Source organism: Pantherophis guttatus, chromosome 5, assembly GCF_059756535.1.
Source record: "Pantherophis guttatus breed Tessera chromosome 5, ASM5975653v1, whole genome shotgun sequence".
Classification (NCBI taxonomy): Eukaryota; Metazoa; Chordata; class Lepidosauria; order Squamata; family Colubridae; genus Pantherophis; species Pantherophis guttatus.
The window spans coordinates 50,774,571-50,795,075 of record NC_142067.1 but is presented as its reverse complement, the minus strand read 5'-3'; the positions used below and the strand labels follow the sequence as shown (position 1 = coordinate 50,795,075).

Genomic DNA, 20,505 nt, shown 5'->3' with positions numbered 1-20,505 from the left:
TGGAAATATGTTTTTGTTGTTTGCATTCTTGTTTGTTTTGAACTTTCTCACCTGAATGTTTTCTTTAGTAAATGAAATCTTGACAGAAGAAAAAATGGAGGTGTTGGTTTTATTGTAATACAAACATTTGTCTTGCCCTTTCATTTTAGTTTATCTTCTGAACATTTTCTTAATTTTTTGCCCCAGCAATCTACAAGAAACAAATCCACAGCTGCTTGGTTTAAATATAGAAATGATCCGTTTCATTTCTCTGTTGCTGAAGAAGCCTGTCTCCTTATTGGAGAGTGAATGGGATTTTGTCATGTGCTCCATGCTAGCATGGTTAGAAGTAAGTAACAAACATAAAAAGAATGATAATAGTTTCTGCATTTAAAGAATTTCACATTCCTTGTGGGAAAAAAATCTCTTATTTTGGAAATGTAAAATATGATGAAAAAGCTTATGTAAACCAGTAAGGTTTATTACATGATCAATATTCTATGATTCTGGTAATAAAATGTTTAAGATTTTTGTAGAACTAAATTAACCCAGAATTCTATACTAATTTAAAGTAGTATCGATTAAAATATAGAAATATGTATATTGTTTAAAAAGTCATCTGTTAACTGCTAGAATCTACACTGGAGCACAAATCATTGTTTTGATTTGTTATAAAATGGTAGATTTTTTTAAGGTATAGCTGAAGAGTTACGTAAGAAATATTTGAGGTGACATGTTTTAAAATTTGCTATGAAAAAGAATAATTTAATTTAATTGTTTGCAGACAACCTGTGAAAACCCAGAAGTCTTTCCTGCCGCACAGGTACAAGTCTTTGCTTCTGTTAGCTGTGACCTGAGTGCTTCTCTAAGTGCATACTTCCAGGCAGCAACTCCTGAAATCGTTGAAAAATTTCCAGAAAACCTCATGTCTGAATGGCGGGACTTCTTTTCAGAAGGCATTCATAGCTTGCTTCTGCCTCTGTTGGCAAAAATCACCAGTAAGTTTGTGACGAAGGGTAAATATAGACAGGCAATGTACAGCCATAACATAAAAATACTTTGACAGGCTATTTAACACTCCAGGTTTTTGTTAGTAAATATTTAATTGTACTATTGGCAGTATAAAATATGTAGGTATATTTTGTGGTTTCCAGGATGATATAAAGAAAAAATCTGCATATAATTGCAAGATATTGCTTTTCTTTCATAGTTTCCATTCTTTCAGAATTCTTTGAATGTATTTCAGTTTTTTTATTTCATCATGTAAAACTATCACTTTGAAAGTATGACTGAATATTACTTATGGCACTTTAGATGAAAATAATTATTTATAATTGCTACTTGAATATTATATTTAATATTCAAGTTATGATAGTTTCAGGCTGTGAATTATCTTATACTTTCTATACAGGAAAAGAACAAGATGTAATGGAAACATCATTTCAGAACTCCATGTTGAAATCTTTGGGTAAAGCTTTAACATATATATCAAAGGATCAGTTACTGAACCACAGGCTTCCTGCCAAATTTGTTGCTGGTCAGAAAACAAATCTCCCTGACAATATACAGACTTTGTTAAATACTTTTTCTCCATTATTACTCTTCAGAGCTAGACCTGTTCAAATTACAGTGTACCACATGCTAAACAAGTAAGTTATTTCCAATTTCCTTAGAGCATGCTGTGATCTAGTTCTTTTTAATTTTATCAGTATAAGAAATACTTTAAAGCTAGGGAATATAGAAATACTATTCTTTATCACAGTAAAAAATATACATTTTCTATATACAGTACTAATAATTTCTTAATCATCCTAGGCTTTGTTTTCAGTGGAAGATAACCGAACTAGTGATTATAACTTCAAGGCCATATAGTTCAGAATTTATTATGAGCTGGATAGAGTAGTACACTATAGAGATATTTACTGCTGTAGTCTTTTGAGCTCCCTTTAATAACTTCTTCATAGATATTGCATGTGTAAGAATCTGACGGAGGAGGGAGCAAAATTAAAATAGACTTCTAGTTCATTGTACTGCGAAAGTACTCTATGATTGTATTCTAGATATGTACAATATGAATCTTATAGGCACCAGTGTGACTCAATTAATCATCTTGGCCATTCCTTGCCCTGCCTGACTTATTTTTCATTCAATAAGAATCTGGCATTCTTCAAAGCCATAAGCATCTAATTTAATATGTATCAGCAGATATATCTTTCTGCCTCATAGAAATCCCTCACCACCTGGAATGTAAATAGTATCTAAAATGATTGGTGAATTGGTAGTTTGTGACTGGCCCTGCTCAACAAGGCAACTACTTAATATAAAAATCAAGTCTGTCACTGTTGCCTTTTAATGACTGGGTCTATCATATACCAAAAATTAATGTTTTAATATGAAATCATTTGATTATGGTTATTTCTCAAAGTCAGATAAATATTTATGCTATAAAAATATAAATAGGTTCTTCTCATGTCTTTATTTCATATTCTAGGATAATGTCTGATTTACCTAAATTTGACAACGTGGATCTCAGATCTTATGGTGATGAAGAGGAGGAACTATTATTGTATGTTTCATTTTATATTTACGATGATTTATAGAGCTCCTTGTCTGAGTGACTTTGGGCCAGTTACTCTCTCTCAGCCCAACCCACTCATAGGGTTGTTGTTGTGGGGAAAATGGGAGAAGGGAGGTATGTTGGATATGTTTACTACCTTGCGTTATTTGTAAAAATGATAAAGGTGAGATACAAATAAATACATAAATAATTTCAACTATTTGCCTTGAGGTATTTGTAAAAATAAAAAAGGTAAGAATAAATACAGGTCTTTATTTTCTTTTGGGCCCCAACATAAGCAGTAGGACTTATTTTCAGGGGATGTCTTTATTTTTTCTTCATGTACAGGAGGCCTTCTTCTTCTGCTTGCTCATGAGGGGGCAGGAGGCTATGTGGTGCACTAGTGCCATTGCCACGAGGCAGGGCAGTGGAACTGCCGCACACGCCCCACACCACCTTATGTCTGGGCCCCTGCAGCAAGGCCACCCATGCCCTGACACCTGCCTTGCTTTACAGAGGTGGCTCCAGCCGCCCCATCAGGCAAGACCCTGTGTGGCCACTGGCCCACTTCTTCTGCTTGCTCACGGCCACAACAGAGTAGGAGGCCGAAGATCACACCAGTGCTGTGACTACAAGGCGAGGCGGGGGGGTGAAGCTGCTCCATGTGCCATGCACTTACCTCAGGACCCCCGCAGCCAGGCCATCCGCGACATATGCCTCACCTTGCGGCCATGGCACCAACGCCAGCACACCACTCTGCCTTCTGCTCCGTTGTGGCTGCGAACAAGCAGAAGTGGGCCTGTGGCCATGCGGGCTCCTAGTGCACATGGCTATTGTTGCAGCCACTGTGCGGCAGGTGTTGGAGCATGGATGGCCTGGCTGCAGAGGCCCTGAGGTAAGCTGGTGCAAGGTGCATGAGGCAGCTCCACACACACCCTGCCTCGTGACCACAGCACTGCCAACCACCAGTTGGAATGGGTGACTGGGTGGCTGTGCAGACTCTTATGTACGGCTTATTTTGCAGGTAAGGCTTATTTCCGGGGAAACGATAGTTTCAACCACTTGCCATGTTTTTACCCCATCTGCTTTTTTTTTTTTTTTTTTGAAGAAACAAAATTAGAATCATTTTTAATATCAGAAGTTAGAAATCAGTGTAGTAGGGTAAAACAAATACTATTTTAGCAATGATGAGTTTTATATATAGGAAAAATCATAACATTAAACATTTTGTAAATGAAGATGTTTATGTAAATATGTTAAATTCCTGTTACCAAATTCCAGTATTCCATGAACTCAATTTTCTGAACATGAATTTAAATCAGATAGAGATTTTTGAAGACTAATTCTATTTTGCTTATGTATTAAAAAGGTATGCAATCATCAGTTTGATCACTTATCTTCTAAGAGACCTAGGTCTTTTTCTTTAGGTTGGAGGAAATTATGGCCATTAGTCATGGTTACTAGAAACAAATAGAGAAAAAAAATTATTTGGAAAGAAATATGAGATAAGCCTTCCTTACACTAACACATTTTGGAACTTCCTGTTGGATGTCTGCACACTAGAAAAGCGTATGCTGTGGAGGAAGATATATGAGCTTTTAAACTCAAATGAAAAGTTATATGTGTGAGAATCGTATTAGTCTGTATATGGATGTCCAAGGATTGAAAATACAGTAAAGTACTATGTCATGAAAGTTACTCCTACTATTGCTGAATATTTTAAGCAATAAGGCTCTCTTAATGTATATGTGTGTGTATTTCTGTATGTAGAAAATAGATTGTTTTCTACATACAATATTTCCTCCCTTTATTTTATTTAGGTCCCCACCAGCAGCACTTATGACTGTTCTTACCACTCAGGAAGATTTACTAGAAAACATCCTAGAATGCATTCCAGTTGGAGAATTTGCAGAAATTCAGCCAATGAGTGATGAGTTTTGCCTTATTTTAGGATACCTTCTTACCTGGAAATTAATTCTTTCTTTCTTCAAAGGAGCTTCTTCCCAGGTAAAATTATTTATTTTCCACCCACCATCCTATGGACCCTTCAGGTAGCAAGTCAGTTACAGTGCTGACTTGTGTACATAAAGATTTTACTATTAGCAATAGAGATAAATTCATTGTAAGTTGTTTGGTCAGGAATTAGGAGCTAGGAACTTAAAAGTATTCTCATGTCTAGCCATAAGAGCATGGAAGAAAATTATTCCACCCCTAGCAATAGGAAAGCAATATTGAGCTTTCGGGCTATTTTTATTATTGTTTTGTTGTTAATAATGAAATGTAAACTGTTTGGTAGACAAAAATAAGATGAAATAAAAATAAATTTTGATAGACAATTTAAAATAAGATTTGATAGTCATTCAGTCTTGTCTGTAAACACGACACATAATCTCAGGTTGCTTAGGAGATATAAAGGTAGGTTGATATAATATTATATATGGATGTAAAGTTTATCCGTCATCTGTACTCATGCTAACACCTGACAATTTTACCTGTTGTCAGGAATAAAATGTTACCTATGTTCTCTAGTATGATGTAGTGCTTTTTTGCATGGGCCTTTCTACAGGGGCCACAAGGGCTCACTAGATGCTGAGAGTAGAAATAAAATAAAATGAAAACATACTTTTAAATGAACCTTTCTGTATTCCAATTACTTCATGGTCTATTGATGCAGGGGCTTTAGGGTCATTTTCCAGTAAGAATTCTTATTTTATTAAAATGTTTCATAATTCATGGGAATTATTTTACATGTTATTTTTCCTCCAGCTTCGAGCTCTTTATTCACAATGCCTTCGAAGAACTAAGAGTTTGAATAAACTATTATATCACTTGTTCAGGCTTATGCCAGAAAACCCAACTTTTCCTGGATCAATATCAGAGCTTTCAAATAAAGATGTAAAAACATATTTTACTGAAGAGCTTGATTTAGACATCAAAGGCAAGTCAAAATATTCTTAATTTTTCTGTATTTTATTATTTAAAGAGATTTTTTTTTTGTTAGGACTCCTCTAGGGTAGTCATTGTCCTCTAAAATGTTGCCCTATTTTCAGGTGGTTTAATGGCAGAACAAATACCTCCTAAAATATCCTTAGTTTATATTGCAATAATACATGAACAATCAGCACAAAATGGCTGACACTCTGTGTTGAATAGGTCCCAGTTAAAGCGGTTTCTTTGACTTGCCAAACCCTGCAGTGTTTTCATAGATTTTTTTTTTCTTTTGAAATTCAAAGCTGAAAGAATCTCTGCATGCTTCTGTATGGTCACTATCCCGTGTTCAAAGAGAAATCTGGCATGATTGCTAAAACTGTCTGAATGATTGTGAGGCATTTCACTGCCTCTAATCTAGAAAGAAGTCAGAATTCTTAATATGTGCAGTAACAGGTAATGCCTCTAAATGTGTTGAATTCCCAGAATTCCCAGTCAGCACGGCCGTGGGGATGTGGATACCATTTTGAGAGAAGAGAGAAAAATAGTTTTCTGTCATGTAATAGGTTTGACATATAGGCAGCTTGGAATTAAAATAATTTTGAAAGCAATTCTCTATTCCTAGCTTAGAATAAGCCCTAGTGAATTTAGTAATTCAAGTAAGAATGTATACTATTTTACTCACATTACTAAGAAATGGAAATACTGTAACTGAAAGCATGAAACTCCAGCACTTTTTAAACTGGCTTTATTTCTATATTTTTTCCATTTGTCCTATAGACACACTAGCAATGTCTTCACACATTCCACATTTGGCTTGCACTGTCTATTGTATGACCTTAAAAGATTTGCCAGCTATGGTTCGTCTTTGGTGGAACAGTTGTGAGAAGCGAGTCTTCAACGTTGTAGATAAATTTACAAGCAAATACGTTAGTGGTATATTGTCTTCCCAAGAAATATCTTCTGTGCAGACCAGTACCCAGTTGTTTAATGGCATGACGGTTTGTATCATCTTTTTATTATCTCGCTGTCTGTATGTATTTGTGTGCATTTCATTGTGTGGTATGCTTGATTAAATACAGTGATACAACTGTTTTCTGAGAATTGATTGGAAGTATTGAGGTGTTCTTAGGGCTGCTCTCAAAAAATGCAGGGAAATCTGCAGCTTAAGCATTCGTCTATGAAGCATTTCTGTTCTAAGAAGTACCTAAGTTGTTTACATTACTAAATGAAAAAATGCAGCAGCCCCCAGCCTTGTTGGCACCAGGGACGTTTTGTGGAAGGCATTTTTTCTTTTCCACGGGAGGGGGGGGGAACGCAATCTAGATCTTGCGTATGCAGAGTTTTGTTCGCCTGCCACTCGGCTCCAGCTGTGCAGCCCAGTTCTTAACAGGTCATGGACTGGTCTGCAGCCTGGGGATTGGGGAACCCTGCCTTAGAATATATGCAGAAACCTAGCTATTGTTGGGTAGTGCCTCTCCCTCAAATAATGGCTTATCTTGTAGAAATAAATTCCAGATGACAATACAATTCCACATGTACCTACAGTATTTGGGATTATTTGATATGTCCTCTATTAAATATATAGATGCAATTAAAATAAAGCAAAAGAAGTTTATTAGTTAGAGCCTACATTTACTTATAAGAAATATGAAGTTATGATTACCAAGCATATGAATTGTGCTGCGATTTTTCTTCACAGAAAAATTAAGCTCAGTCATAACAATACAGAATCCATTGTTTTTAAAAACTCTTCAATATAGTATTTACATAAGTAAGCATCTATCTTGTAAATGTTACTTTTATCGTTTGTATAGGTTTGTGTTCTAAACAGTCTTAATGTTAGACTCAGATTATTAATTAAAATATTGAATAATGCATACAGGTAGTCCTCAATTTACGACAACAATTGAGCCCAAAATTTTTGTTGCTAAGTGAAACATTTGTTAAGTGAGTTTTGCCCCATTTTACAACTTTTCATGCCTCAGTTGTTAAGTGAATCACTGCAGTTGTTAAGTTAGTAACACCATTATTAAATGAATCTGGCTTTGCTTGTCAGGTCACAAAAGGGGATAACGTAATCCAATTGCCAAGCGCCTGAATTTTGATTTCATGACTTTGGGCAGGGTGCAACGGTTGTGTGAAAAACTACCATGTTACTTTTTTCTGTGCCGTTGTAACTTTGAACGGTCACTAAATGAACTGCTGTAAGTTGAAGACTACTTGTATTGTGGAATAGGAAGTATAACTGACTATCTATTAATACTAATTCAGCCTAGGTGGAAACATGTTCACTGTGCTATATTATTATAAACATGGTTTTCATTGTTGCTTAAAAATAAAATTTGAAAAAAAAAATCAGGTACAGGTTGTCCTCACTTAGTAACCATTTATCCAGCAACTCTTCAAAGTTATGACAACACTGAATGAATGGTAAATATGTCTGGTCCTTGGAGTTACAGCCATTGCAGTGCCCTTGCGGTCATGTGATCAATATTCAGTGGCTTGGCAGCACCTTATGATCGCAGTGTACATTTCAACTGCTCTTGCCCATCTCTTCCATCTCTGCCCTTTTAGTTCTGCTGCACTCCCACCTGCTCCTGCCAACCTTTGCCATTTTCTTCCTCCTGCTGCTGCTGCCAAGGCACACCCAGTCAAGGCAGGTGTTGGGTTTTGTATGGCCTCCATGAAACCTTGTAAAGTTTTAGGAAGGCAACGCAAGGGTTGCCTTCCTAAATAACTGCCTCAGCTGGGCAGAAGGAAAATAGCAAAAGTCAGTGGCAGTGGCAGGGGTGTAGATCCCAGGGCAACCAAAAGGACAGAGATGGGGTGGGAAATAGATGAATGGAGTTGAAATGGAGGTCAGACAGGTAGCAAAAACGAAAGGAGACCCTTGTCTAACTATTTCAACTGGAACTGCCATCACTAAAAGTTAGGGTCATGTGATGGTTCACCTAATTACTTCACTTAGTGATGGAAATTTCGGTCACAGTTAGGGTCTTTAAGTTAGGTCTTGAAAGTAGGATCGAAACATTTTTGCTATAATAAATGGTAACATTTTTGTTTTCACAGGTAAAAGCTCGATCTGCCACTCGAGAAGTCATTGCTACTTACTCAGTTGATGATATATTCATTGAACTGATCATACAGCTTCCCCCAAATTATCCTTTGGGCTCCATAGCTGTAGAGAGTGGGAAAAGGGTTGGTGTAGCAGTTCAGCAATGGCGCAATTGGATGCTGCAGCTTAGCACTTACCTCACTCATCAGGTACTTTTTTCATATACAGTCTTGACTCTGGTCATATGAATTAGATCTGCTATAAATAACAGGTACCTGAACTATTTGAAAGGTTAAAAAAAATTGTCTGGAACTCAAAGCGGTACTTGTTGGACAGTTTATAAAGCAGTTGCATTCTTCCCGGATCACATAACTGAGCTCCAGTGCTGCAACAATATCCCAGGAAGGCATATAGTAGGTAAAACTGATTATTCAACACATCAACACTACATAAAAACCTTACTGTATATATTATATACTGCATTATGAATTATATTACATGCATTTGCAGGAAATTGTAAAAGATGGAAAATTGGGATTAAAAATCTCTGAAAGGTGGTATTGCACAAAACTGAAATGCATTATTTTCCCAACAGAATGGAAGCATTATGGAAGGGCTAGCATTGTGGAAAAACAATGTGGATAAACGATTTGAGGGTGTTGAAGACTGCATGATCTGTTTCTCAGTTATACATGGCTCCAACTACTCCCTTCCCAAAAAAGCTTGCAGAACATGCAAGAAAAAGTTCCATTCAGCCTGCCTGGTAAGTATATTGTCTAGTTATTATTTCTGAAGGAAAACAAGTCTGAAATTTATATGTCTTTAATGCTATTAGTAGTCATATGAACATTTAATAAATAGCTTAATAAAATAGTTTATTGTTAATTTTGTAAAGGGAGCTTTTAAGAAAATTCTAGGATCCTTTAAATTGAAATGATTTACTGTTTTCAGAGGGGCAATAGAAGTTTTTATTTTTCAGGGTTTTTTATATCTTTGATGTAGATCAGAGCTTAAAGGAAACGGGCTAGTTGAAAGACAGTTACTATTTCATGGAGTAGCCTAGTATTGTTGGCTACTAGACTATTCCATGAAAATACTTCATTACAAATAGGCACTAAATATTTAGAGATAGATTTAAAGATGCCATAAAGTATTCAGTCTTGACTGGCTAGTGTTTAATTGCAAATAGTAAATGCTAGACTATTCTTAATATTTGCTTTCTAAATTTCTCTAGTACAAATGGTTTACATCTAGCAACAAATCCACTTGCCCTCTTTGCCGAGAGACTTTCTTCTGATATACATCATTTTTCTGCTTCAGTGAGCCTAAAGAAGCAATTGAAAACCATCATACTTGGACTGAGCAGTAAAACCTTAATTTCTTCACTTACAATAAAAAGTTTGAACTGATTGATCATTTATTAGTATTACTTACTATCTTTTAATTAAAATATTCAGATATGAAATGTAGAAATGGGTGACATGTAACAGTTTTTGACCTCTGGCTGTTTTGTAGTATATCCTGTCTTACATAAGCCCTGTTAAGGTCGAAAGATTTTAGCAGCATGAAGAGCAATTTAATAGTTTGTTCAATTAGAGATCATGATTAGAATTGGCATTAAAGGTTCAAAATGAGAGGGATATACACACATTTGGGATACCCACAGAAGCATCTGTGGTACTGATTCTTAAACTATATATTGAACTTGAGGTAGCGGTAAACAATATTGTGAGCCAGCTAGTGCAACTTATAGCAGTTGCTAGTACTGTAGTAGGGACCAGTGATGTGCAAAAGATTCTGAATTTAAACATTCAAGTTTGAAACAGTTCCAATCATATTTTAAGTATTCTAACTATCTAATGATATTCTAAACCTGAAACAGTGTGAAATTGAAATAACTATTTCAAAGTTGAAACAGTTGTTTTTACTTAAAACTTGCAGGTGCTTGTTCTTATTTCTACCAAACCAATGTGGAATACCAATAAGTATTCTAAACTTGAAACATTTCTTGTAACATTGAAAAAGCCATTTCAAACTTGAAACAGTTATTTTTACCTAAACTTTGCAAGCCCCAGAATATGCAACAAAAAACAAAAGAATAAACTCCATGCTAAATTCATCATTCAGAATCTCAGATGATAAAAAGAAGCAATTTAGGACAACAGCCACAATTTCTCTCCTAGGTAACTGTATGATAGGATTATAACAACGTTTATGCAGTATTTTACATTCCACTTTTATAAATTTATTGCAAAAATTTTGATTTTACACATGGAAATATGCATATTTTTGAATTAAGATAATCTGCTAATGTGTACTTGTTGACAATAGATAAAATTTAATCTTAATTAAATGTAACAAATTAATCCAAGATAGTATTTTAGAGCAAAGAGTCTACTATATGAAGATTCCTCCAGAAGCCAGCTTCAGGATTTGTAGAATTTCAGAACTGAGAGATACTCCCTCCCTGCTTGTCTGGAAATTACTTTACTGCCATTTAAACCACATTTCTGCAATATTTTAATAATTTCATCTGCAATTTAAAAAGAGATTATCATTCAGTTTAGAAACAACAACTGACTTTACTGCTAACCTAACTGAATCTTGGGGAATGGGGGTGGGGGTGGGGGGGAGGATGACAGTGCACTGGAGCCATTTCCATGTATTTTATCTCTATATAATAAAAAGAAAGTTAGCCTATTTCTTTAGATCTTAATATCCTGTGCTGACTATAACCTTATGCATTCTGTGCAGGTTAAATAAGTTTATCTGCCCAATGTATGAATGTCAGAAAACTAGTCCCTGTGCTTCATTTCATTTTATAATTTCTCTCTACATTTGAAAGGGCATCTATGTTCTTTTGTTGATTGTGTTTAATAACAACATAGTAATATAGATAATAAAGCTCAGACCTGCATCTACTACAATAAAATTTGAAATAGAATTTTTATCCAGGACTCAAAGATTTTACATAATTATTAAAAAGTATTTTGCATGACAACCACCCCAATATTAAAAAGAAATTGAGATATGGTTACCTGGATTATTTTCTTTAATTGTAACTAAATAAAACAATCCTCTCGCCGATAGTAAGTCTGACACAAGTGGAAAGAGTCTATCCATAACCTCTCTGCCATTTTTACCTCCAGCCCAGGTGGCCTCTATTCCATGAGTTTGTATCTAGAACAAATAAAATATGGAAAATTGAGCTGAAAGGTCATACAGAAGACAGGGTAGACTTGTTCAAGGTTATTTCAAAAAAGAGGGCAAGGAATAATAATAATGCATATCTCTATTGGACAATACATATTTAAGAATTGTTCTGCAGTTCTTGTTCTGTGTTTTTTGGGAAGATTCTTCTTCAGTTGTTAGATGCTGCAATAGTGGATTTTTTCAATGGACAGGGAGCTAAATTAGATCATCTCCAAGATATAGTCAATTATTATCTTCTATGCTTCTATGGAATTGGGATTAAGCCACAAATATCAAAAGAAGATGTAGAAACAAGCAAAAGCAGAAGTGAAGGATGATAATGTTCTATGTATAAGTAATTATTTAGAAATACAAAAGCTGGGGTGTGAAAAAATCAATTTCCAACTAATTGATTTTTTTCAATACTAGTGATACTTTACTAGTGAAACTTTACAGAAGCTGTAAATTATTGGTAATTGGTAAATAGTTAATTGGTAATCTTAAATCTCATATGATCATACCTCAGCAGAAGGGGTTACCACATAAGGTGGGTTAAATAACAGCAAATCAACTTTTCCATGTAATCGTGGCGACAATCCTGTTACCTGAACATAAATAAAAACATTAGCATTTATGTAATGCATACGATTATGCAGGTTCACTACAAAAGATATTGAAAGATACAGGTTCCTTCTTACAGATGCATAATCTAATTCAAAGAAGAAACAAGGAAAAAAGTGAAAAGCAGGTATTGGAGAGATTTTACCAAGCATATAAATTTTGCCAAGCATATAAAATCTAATGCAAGCTAATCTTATTCCCAAACCACTTGTCTACCAGTGCTTATTCCAGGAAAACTACAATGTTTAAAATACATCTATTCAATACCAGCTAAGTTTCATATTATAATTAAAATATATCATGCAACCTAATAAATTGGTTTATCATATATTATATAATGGATAAAGGAGCCTGCATATAATAACTTTTTTCTATCATTCACATGTTTTAGATAGCTCTACTGCTAAGAAGTTTCACTCATTCTACACCCAAGATAGAATACACTGAGGTATCAAGCACCACTAACATTATTCAAGCTAACATATAGTGAGTCACTTGAAAATATCAGAGCAGCACAGATCACAACTTGTATTATGAAATCAGCTGTGTTGTGCCTGTTGGTCACTGGTCCCTCCAGCAGCCAAATCTTGAAGAGGCGGCGTGGGAGTCAGGGTCAGCATCAAGGCAATCTGAGAGCTCCGAGGGGGAAGAGGGAATGGAGCTGGCAGAGAGAGAGACAGAGGCGGAGCCTGAGCTGTCCATCAGCCCTCAAATGGAGAGTCAACAGCCCCCAGGTCTGGAGGTGGCTGATGAGGAAGTGGAGGAACAGCTGGGTCCAGTGCCTGACGCACGGATGTGCAGAAGGCAGAGGAGAGGAGAGCAGTGGAAATCTGTGGGCCAATCTTGGGAAGGAAGAGCCACCGCTGCTAGCGAAGCCCCACCCTAGCTCTGAGGATAAATGCAGGGGACAGAGATGAATAGATGTGGCAGACAACTATTCATCTCCCTGCTGGACAGACTTGTTAGCCTGTGGTGAGAGAAACTTTGCCAGGGCTGCTGGTGCTCTTAATAAAGGAATCTGAGTTAACTTCAGAGCGTTTGTCATGTTTGGGGATCTGGGTCAGAACAAGCTGATTGGTGCACAGGCAAGCAGAAGAGCTCAATTACTTCTAGACATTCATATTATAAATAGCCATTCTTACCCTAAAATTTAACGTAAATGATGTTTGAATATTGATAACATTTTAAAATTTGCTGACCAAAGCAATTAATTATAATTTGTCTTACCAGGTCAGTAATTACTGGCTGAATGTGAACACTATTTTCTCTAGCTGTCTCTACTGTGCATAGACCAGCCACAGGGTTGATATCAGTACACCTGTATGCACAAAATTATATTTTAGTAAACAGAAGCTATCTTTGGTTACCTTAGAAAATAATTGGTCAAATATAATTTAGATCAGATATTTGATTGCACTGCCATCTTGATTTTTCTGATGCCTTCCACAGATACCCCCATTTTTTTGAAATACGTAAGTCCTTGGTTAACCACTTGTTCAGTGATCAAGGTGATGTGGTTTTGTGCACTGCCTGCATCTCACAAATGAGGCTGTGCTTGTTTGCGTAGTCTAGTTTCTGGCATGCTGCAGAACAGTACCAGTCTACGGACCAGGGATTGGGGACCCCTGATTTACAACAGCACTAAACAAATGGAAATTGACTGATTCTCAACATTCCAGCCATCTGATTCAGTGTAATGCCTTTTATGTGCTATACCTTAAATGTACACGACTATGTAAGAAAGTGCTACTGTATACACATACAGTATGGACACATTAAAGCAGATAAATATTGGTTTCTAAAACAATAGTGAAATACAAGCAACAGTTCTGAACTGAGCCATTATCTTGTAGAACTGTCAGATACACTATTTAACACCAAATTGTATTTCTTTTATCTAATGTTTTTTTACCAAGTGAAGAATTATACCATTGACATAATCCAAATTTATATGTAATAGCTCATATTCACATTCCAAAGACTATGCTGCATTATTTAACTAACAAAAATTATGCATCAGAATTATGTTACCTTATATAACTCAAATGCCATATAAATACTTACATGTAAAATGCTTCGGATCCAACAATTGAAGCTAAAAAAGTTGAAACTACTCCAGATCCAGATCCTACTTCAAGGCAAATATCAATGCTAGATGAATGCAAAAATAATAGTTGAGATTAAAATGAGAATTACAATGTAACATACAAAACATACATGGTTTAATGTATACATTTCTGAACTATCAGTTTTCAAATTAAAAATCAGATCCAGCAGTCAATGAATAATGTCAGATTAATAAATGTAATCTGAAACTATAAAATAATTACAAGATCCAACCTGGGTCAGTCAACCTCTGGTCTCGGTGACTGACCCAGACTGGATTTTGCAACATTATCCTGGGACAATTATATTTGCCTTCACTTGTAAAAAATCATTGCCATAATTGCAATTTAAATAACTATATCTGTATGCTTACCAGAGCTGTTCAGTGTTAGGTGGCATCCAACTTTAATAAATTACTGTATTATTACTATTATTCAACTTTGCTGATTTCTAAGACTGATTAAATTCTACCTGCAATGCTATTTTACACATCAATAAGGAAGCATGTTATATTTCCGGGTAACCTAAGTCTAGAAGCTTTATAGATTTTATTATATTTATGTCTGGATTTTATTTGTACATTAACATTTCAGAGATGCTTATTTGCTTTATTCTTAGACCCTGCAGCTAGATACAATTGTAGCAAAATCAAGCAGCTGGGGTGGGGGGTGTAATACACACACACACACACAACCTTTCTTTCTAAAGTTCATCTGAACTCTTCCCAGCAAAAAATACTGTCACTTGATGCAATAATGGCCAAACAATTCTTCTGCAGAACAGAATTGCAATTCTTCTGCAGAACAGAATTGCAGCATGAACAGTAGATGGTATTTGCTGCATATTGCTTTGGAAAATAGATAACAGGCCACAAGTTAACCAGAAAGTTTATACATTATGGTGAGTTGTATGTTATTTAATAGATGACAAAAACCTCCTTTTAAGGATTCCATGTAGCTTCTTGCCACTGTCTTTGTCCAGAGTCCTTCCCCCATCCCCCCTGTTCTGTCAAGCTCTGCCTTTTCCTGATGGCTTCCCTGTCAAATGTTCGTCCCTGACGAACCCTACTTAAACTTTTCAAGTCAATGATAACTGGGTGATCTATTTACTCTTTAAATCGTCTCATGTATGATGAGTACCAGCTTAATTCTCCCGGACGTTCATTATTAATGAACTGTATTAATGACTGTATTAACTCATTAATTAATGAGCTATTAAAAAAAGAAAAGCTTCAATGTGCACCGTGGATCTTATGCACACCTCAGGCCAAGTTTACCCATTTCGTTAAACTCGACTATGTACATTGCAATGCGTAGCAATGTTTCCCTTGCCAAGCCCGCCCGTGCGCAGTCCCCGAACTCTTCTCCTGCTTGCGCAGGGCCGCCGATCGCCGCCTCACCCGGCGCTTCTCAGAGCTTCGGCATCCCGCTCGAGGGCGTCGAGCAGCAAGTAAGTGTCTTCGGCGGGCTCATAAACAGCGCTGAAGGGACCCTCTGGACCCACGTGCTGGTGCCGCGGGGTTGGGATCATCGCCGCCGCGGTTCTTCTCCCGGCCCCGAAGGTGAGCCTAAAGCAGCCATAGACCTGCAGAACAAAAAACCAATTTCTCTTTATTCCCGACTTAGCGAATCGCACGCCTCGCTTTCAACGAGGGCAAGAGAAACTAGGAACAAGAAAGAAGAAAGCGCTGCTTTCACGCCTGCGCTTGGTCAGAAACGCCCAATGGTCGAGGCAGAGACACTAGAGCCCGCCCCTTGCAAGGAACAGACGCCACCGATTCGTCGGTCTTAGAGATGGAAAGGTTAGTATCTGCTGTTCAGGCTCACCCGTTGAGGGAGGGTCATTTGCCTCCTGTGTAGTAGGTTTATTTGTTTTTATTTACTTATATGCCATTTTTATTATTTTTATAAATGACTCAAGGCGGCAAACATACCAACAACACATTGTGATGGGTTGAGAAAGAAACAGCTGCTGGCGCAGTGGCTATTTCTCCAAGCACTAGGACCAGGATCGTAATGCAACTCTAGTGTGCTAGTATGCCTCTTATATTGCTACTGGTATTTATTTAGGAGCCTTGGATTTGTGTGTGTGTGTGTGTGTGTGTGTAGGCGGATAAATATATCTAATAAAAAAAAATAATAAACAAATCCAAACACAACACAAACACACACAATATTAATGTATGCAAACATAAGAATAGAACAAGGAAATAAATATATACAATATATTGTAATCCAAATTTATAAATAGTTCTGGTAAAGTCTTCTTCAAATATTGAAAAAGACACCAGTCTTTCAAATGATTGCATAATTGTTGGGAAATGGTTTTCTTTTAGCCTTATATTTTTAAACAATAAAAATGCACTATAAATAAATAAATGTTTACACATTTATTTGTAACATTTACACAATAAATGTTGTAAGGATAATAAATGGATGTTTCCATTTATTATCCTTACAACATAAAATAAGAAGTACTGCTACATAACTGATATCCTGTACTATACTGTTGCCAAAAAATGAGTATCAAGTTCAATCTTTTAGATCAGGAGTCCCCAACCTTTTGGACCTCGGGGACCACTAAATTCATAATTTTAAATCCCACGAACTACTAATATGATTGCTACTCTACAAGAAAAGTATATTTTGATACATCTACTGTCAGTAAATGATTGTCAGTAGATGACTAATTAACATTTTATGACTTGTCAAAACATGTGCTGACAAATCTATAAATTAGAATGTTGGGTATTTTTAGCCTGTTAAAGATAAGATAATAATTTTGCTTAAATGTATGCTAGAAATAATACTGTGATACAAAACCGCAATAGTTTGGTCAAAATGATATATACTCAGGTCATATTTAAAGTCCACAGTTGGCTTTGTGCTTAAGACACAACTAGAAGTCAGTCTCACAGTTTCTAGTCTGGTGCCTTAATCACTACATCAAGCTTACATCTTACTGTGTTCTTGCTATGTTTTTTATGTTCCCTACCTTGAGCCACACTCAATGAAAAATATGTTCATATGTTTATATGACCAGTTCATGATTTCTTGATGGAAACTTAATATATACCATTTATGAGTAGTTTAAACCTGGTTCAGGATGCTGTTCACACTTTAGAAAAGCTGAGAACCAATGACACAATATGGGAAGGATGTTTTCTTTATTTGTTTTTTTCAGGCCAGGCTTATACTGAAGAGATGCCAGAGAATGTGTATATGACCAGGTGGAGTTTGAGACTAGGAGTCTAGGAGGATCCTCAAATTGTGCACTGGGTCTGTCTGGGGCACTGCTATTCCATTCACAGCTAAAGATGTTAAACTTCTTCATCCTAAAGCTCCATGTACCCAGAGCCACTCAGGATAGTAGTGAATTTCTTGGAAAAATTATTCAGATACCATGATATATCCATATTTACAAAAATCAAAATCCTGTAGGCAACAGTGTTATCTATGACGTTGTGTGGAAGTAAAAGTTGAGTTTGAAAGAGCAAGGTAGAAGGAATATTGATACTTTTGGAACTTTGTTGTGGGAGAAAACTCCTGTTAATATAAAATTATTTTATTTTGTACACATTTATCAAATTGCATCTGGGAAGTCTATAATGCTGGAGAAGAGAAGTGGATGATCAGCAGCAAGATGGATGGACCAATTACTTTTTTGATGGGTGCACCTTTGGGAGACCTGAAGTAGCGGTTGGGAACAGATCATTCTGGAGAAAGTCTATCTGTATAGTTGCTAACAGTCAACACTGTCAATCTATGCCATCTATAATTTGTAAGTCTATATACATACAGTATATAAAAAGGAGAAGTGCAGAATAAAATGAAGCAGTACAGGTAGTTCTCGACTTATGACCACAATTGACCCCAAAATTCCTGTTGTTAAGTGAGACATTTGTTAAGTGAGTTTTGTCCCATTTTATGACCTTTCTTGCTTCTGTTGTTAAGTGAATCACTGCAGTTGATAAGTTAGTAACCTGGTTATTAAGTGAATCTGGCTTTCCCATTGACTTTGCTTGTCAAGAGGCCGCAAAAGGTGATCACATACCCTGGGACACTGCCACCATCATAAATATGAAACAGTAGCCAAGCAGCTGAATTTTGATCACATGACCATAAGGATACTGCAAAGGTTGTAACTCTGAAAAACGGTCATAAGTCACTTTTTTCAGTGCTGTTATAACTTTGAATGGTCACTAAATGAACTGTTGTAAATCAAAGACAATCTGTATTTGCCTATAAATAATGCCCATTCATCACCCTAGAATCCTACAACTAGAATAATGTTCTTAATATGTTTAAGTGATCTTAGTGATTTTAGCTGAGATGAATAAATAACATTCTGCTCTTTCTTCTAAGTCTGTCTTGTAAATTATTTTGAACTTGTTTGGGATATTATAGCTGGAGAAAGGACTGATCTGATTGTGCAGTGTCTGGTGTTCCTTTTAGATAAATGCCTAGGGTATCTAACTAAATTTCGTTGCCTATTCATCAGGAAGCAACTATGTACTGTATATATCACTTAAAATGTCCAAATATTTATTTTCCCTAAATGTCCCCAAGAATGGAACTAAGTAACATTAAAACATATTGTGCAATTATTGTATTCTTTGTTGGCAGGAAAAACTGTTTTGCTTCTGATGTAAGGAATGTTAAAGCAGTGCTCATAAAACTGAATATGAAAATGATTTGGGGAAGTACATTTTCTCAGGAATACCTAATAGTTAACTGGATCTTAGTGAAAAGTAAAAAATGTTTTTGTTAAATGCACAGTCAAGTGGTTTTAGATTTCATTTAAGTCTGCATTTGCAGAAATAACTGTATTTTGGTTTTTGCCCTTCATCAAATTATTGTAGTTAGTTTGCATATTTAAAGAGTCCAACAATTTCATTTTGTTGAGTAAAATATTCCAGATGACGACCATTAGAAACTTTAGAGGTTTTTGGACAGAGAAACTCAGTCAGGAAAGCCACAAGAATGTAGTGTATCCTTAAAATGTATATTTATTAATGATAATTGGTTTGATGAAGTGGCTTCTTTTGGGTAATATATATTCAATTGTTCTGTCTTTAAAAAAATCTGGAAATGTTTTTAAAATTATATCCAGAGATCCTACATTCTTTTGGTTAAAGTATGAAGTTGAATATAAACTACTGTATATGTTATGTGAAGTCACCATAACATTGTACTTTAAAGGATACAGCTAAAAATGTCAACATATATTACAGTTTACTTTAGTGCATTTTTAATAAACTTGCTTGAATTCCTTTAATAGAGGTACAGTTCACCTTTGGTAATATACCTAATAAATTTTCACCTGTCCCCAATGACTAAATACATAAAATGGATTCTAATCTAGATTAAAATCACAGCTAAATTAATTAATTCATGAGTTAAATTCTTTTATGTGAACCTGGTTCACTTGTAGGAAAAATACTTTTAAATGTATAAATCTTTAATACAAACAAAGAAAAAATATTCATCAGCAAAATAAGTTACACTTACTTTTTTTTTGTTAGATTATTAGTTGTGAATTGGAAGAGATTATTTATAGTAATTGTGAATGTAATGGTAAACAATACTGTTGGAGGTGTGCATATGTTGCAAAATTTCTGGAAGTAAAAGATATTAAACTTATTTGAATTTACTAGAAAATAAAAATTGCTTGATTTGTGATTGCATCATTAAACAAAAGGACCTATAGGCCTATTTCAGTTTTGCAAAGAGAAATGAAGAAACCACCTTTAATATTTCAAAAATACTTTCTTCTCCAGTTTGTTCTCCAATTTACATGACATAAACTGAACTAAGATGCAAATACAGCAAAGTAGCAGTGTATGCATAATTACCTGGGAGTAAGAGGACTTTAATTCTTTTTTTAAAAATTCCCTGCTTGTATATTGTTTTATGTGTGAAAGAAAGAAATTATATGGGAATTATTTTATAGGAGGTAACTTTAATTCATTAATTGAATTAACATTAACTTAATTTTATTCTGACCTTCTACTGTGTCTTTTTTGGAAAGAAACATCTGGCTAATGTGCATGTACACATTGATC

General features: G+C 35.5%; 2 protein-coding genes and 1 long non-coding RNA gene across 4 annotated transcripts in view; 2 read left to right on the top strand and 1 right to left on the bottom strand.

The window, feature by feature from the left end:
- The window catches only part of LTN1 (listerin E3 ubiquitin protein ligase 1), a 31,549-nt gene extending 21,618 nt beyond the window's left edge, over positions 1-9,931 (top strand). Inside the window, exons 21-30 of the mRNA XM_034428638.3 lie at positions 187-328; positions 764-977; positions 1,391-1,628; positions 2,471-2,545; positions 4,357-4,543; positions 5,303-5,474; positions 6,245-6,465; positions 8,537-8,731; positions 9,118-9,285; positions 9,757-9,931. Of these exons, the coding sequence (XP_034284529.2) occupies positions 187-328; positions 764-977; positions 1,391-1,628; positions 2,471-2,545; positions 4,357-4,543; positions 5,303-5,474; positions 6,245-6,465; positions 8,537-8,731; positions 9,118-9,285; positions 9,757-9,819 (1,675 nt within the window). The 3' untranslated portion in view covers positions 9,820-9,931. The remainder of the gene's footprint in view (positions 1-186; positions 329-763; positions 978-1,390; positions 1,629-2,470; positions 2,546-4,356; positions 4,544-5,302; positions 5,475-6,244; positions 6,466-8,536; positions 8,732-9,117; positions 9,286-9,756) is intronic.
- Positions 7,065-16,169, bottom strand: HEMK2 (HemK methyltransferase 2, ETF1 glutamine and histone H4 lysine). 2 transcript variants are annotated; one of them, XM_034428763.3, is made up of 6 exons: positions 15,841-16,169; positions 14,400-14,486; positions 13,563-13,653; positions 12,236-12,319; positions 11,561-11,702; positions 7,065-11,055 (listed from the first exon to the last, which is right to left on the bottom strand). In XM_034428763.3, exons 1-6 carry the CDS (start codon positions 15,969-15,971, stop codon positions 10,949-10,951), a joined length of 642 nt encoding a protein of 213 aa, XP_034284654.1. In that variant the 5' UTR covers positions 15,972-16,169; the 3' UTR covers positions 7,065-10,948. The 2 variants fall into 2 exon arrangements, with proteins under 2 accessions (XP_034284654.1, XP_034284746.1); XM_034428855.3 differs by having other exon boundaries at positions 15,702-16,114.
- On the top strand, positions 16,067-20,107 carry LOC148113360 (uncharacterized). The gene is made up of 2 exons (XR_015734467.1): positions 16,067-16,242; positions 17,625-20,107. It is a non-coding gene; the product is annotated as an uncharacterized LOC148113360 (long non-coding RNA).
- The last annotated feature ends 398 nt before the right edge of the window (positions 20,108-20,505 follow it).